At 44.1% G+C, this 1,160-nt stretch overlaps 1 protein-coding gene across 1 annotated transcript in view; it reads right to left on the bottom strand.

The window, feature by feature from the left end:
- Nucleotides 1-911, bottom strand: part of cryba4 (crystallin, beta A4) — a 1,627-nt gene extending 716 nt beyond the window's left edge. Inside the window, exons 1-3 of the mRNA XM_008280768.1 lie at nucleotides 873-911; nucleotides 437-555; nucleotides 148-289 (exon numbers count right to left, since the gene is read on the bottom strand). Of these exons, the coding sequence (XP_008278990.1) occupies nucleotides 148-289; nucleotides 437-555; nucleotides 873-911 (300 nt within the window). The remainder of the gene's footprint in view (nucleotides 1-147; nucleotides 290-436; nucleotides 556-872) is intronic.
- Nucleotides 912-1,160: the final 249 nt, after the last annotated feature.

The raw sequence follows: 1,160 nt of genomic DNA, 5'->3' as shown, positions 1-1,160 counted from the left end.
TAGATAGATAGATAGATAGATAGATAGATAGATAGATAGATAGATAGATAGATAGATAGATAGATAGATAGATAGATAGATAGATAGATAGATGTGACACAGGGATAGTTCTGCATGTTCTGGTACAACAACAGAAGCTGAACTTACGGCACAGGCAATAGGTCTGAAGGAGGTCATCCTCTCGATGTGATAGGCATTGCTGCCTCCGAAAGCATCACACTGTGGATACTCTCCTCTCTCCAGGACAAACTGCTGTCCCTGGTAGGAGGCGTGCTCGTAGCCCACCCAGCTGAGGAGAACAAGGAGAGAAACCTGTCTGAAGCTGCCCAACCTCACTGATACAAAGCTCACCAATATCATGTCATGTTCTAATCAGCATGTCATCTAGTTTCAAATAGAGTTTCATGACCAAAAGCCTCCTTTCTGTGTCACTTACGCTCCACTCTCCACCCTGAGGGAGCGAACGGTCTCGAAGCCGAACTCCATCACGTTGCAGCACTCAGAGGTGAACTCATGGCGGCGGCCCTGGAAGCACTCCTCATCGAACACAATGATCTGATGGAGAGATGAGGACACATAAAATTACTGTGTGAGATCATTTCAGCTGGTCAACTTACAGACATAAAACTGAGTTAGCGATGGCCGCTAGGCACACCAAACTGGGAGACTTTTAACAAAGTGATATAAAAATGCTGATTTAGTTGTTGTAATGTCCTAATATGGTTTACTTTTATTGGCAGCACTGCTGCTGCTAAACTGAGGGCCTTTTCATCATTTACAAAAAGCAGCTACTCCCATCTGGGAACACTTGGAGGTTGAAAGACCCGCCACTGAGGTGAGGTATAAATCTGTTCCTCCATTTGCAGACTCACCTTCCAGTGGCCGGAAAACTTGGTGCAATGGTGAGTCATCTTGTCTGGGAAGAAGAAACATTGGACAGTTGACAAGGACTGAAAAGACGCTGCACTTTATTCTGGTGCAGAAATAAAGTTTGGCTGATGATAAAATACAAAGCCAGCAAGTTAAAAAAAAAGTTCAACATAGAGCCTGAAAGGCAAACACAGTTCAGCTTCGATGTTATTCTATGTAGTCTGTAATGCTGCAGAGTCTGTTCAGTGGCCTGTGCAAGTGCAACAGTGTGTCTGTTCAAATAAAAAGCC

The sequence above is a fragment of the Stegastes partitus genome, unplaced genomic scaffold (genome assembly GCF_000690725.1).
Source record: "Stegastes partitus isolate 25-593 unplaced genomic scaffold, Stegastes_partitus-1.0.2 Scaffold209, whole genome shotgun sequence".
NCBI lineage: Eukaryota > Metazoa > Chordata > Actinopteri > Pomacentridae > Stegastes > Stegastes partitus.
This window is presented reverse-complemented; position numbering and strand designations above follow the sequence as displayed.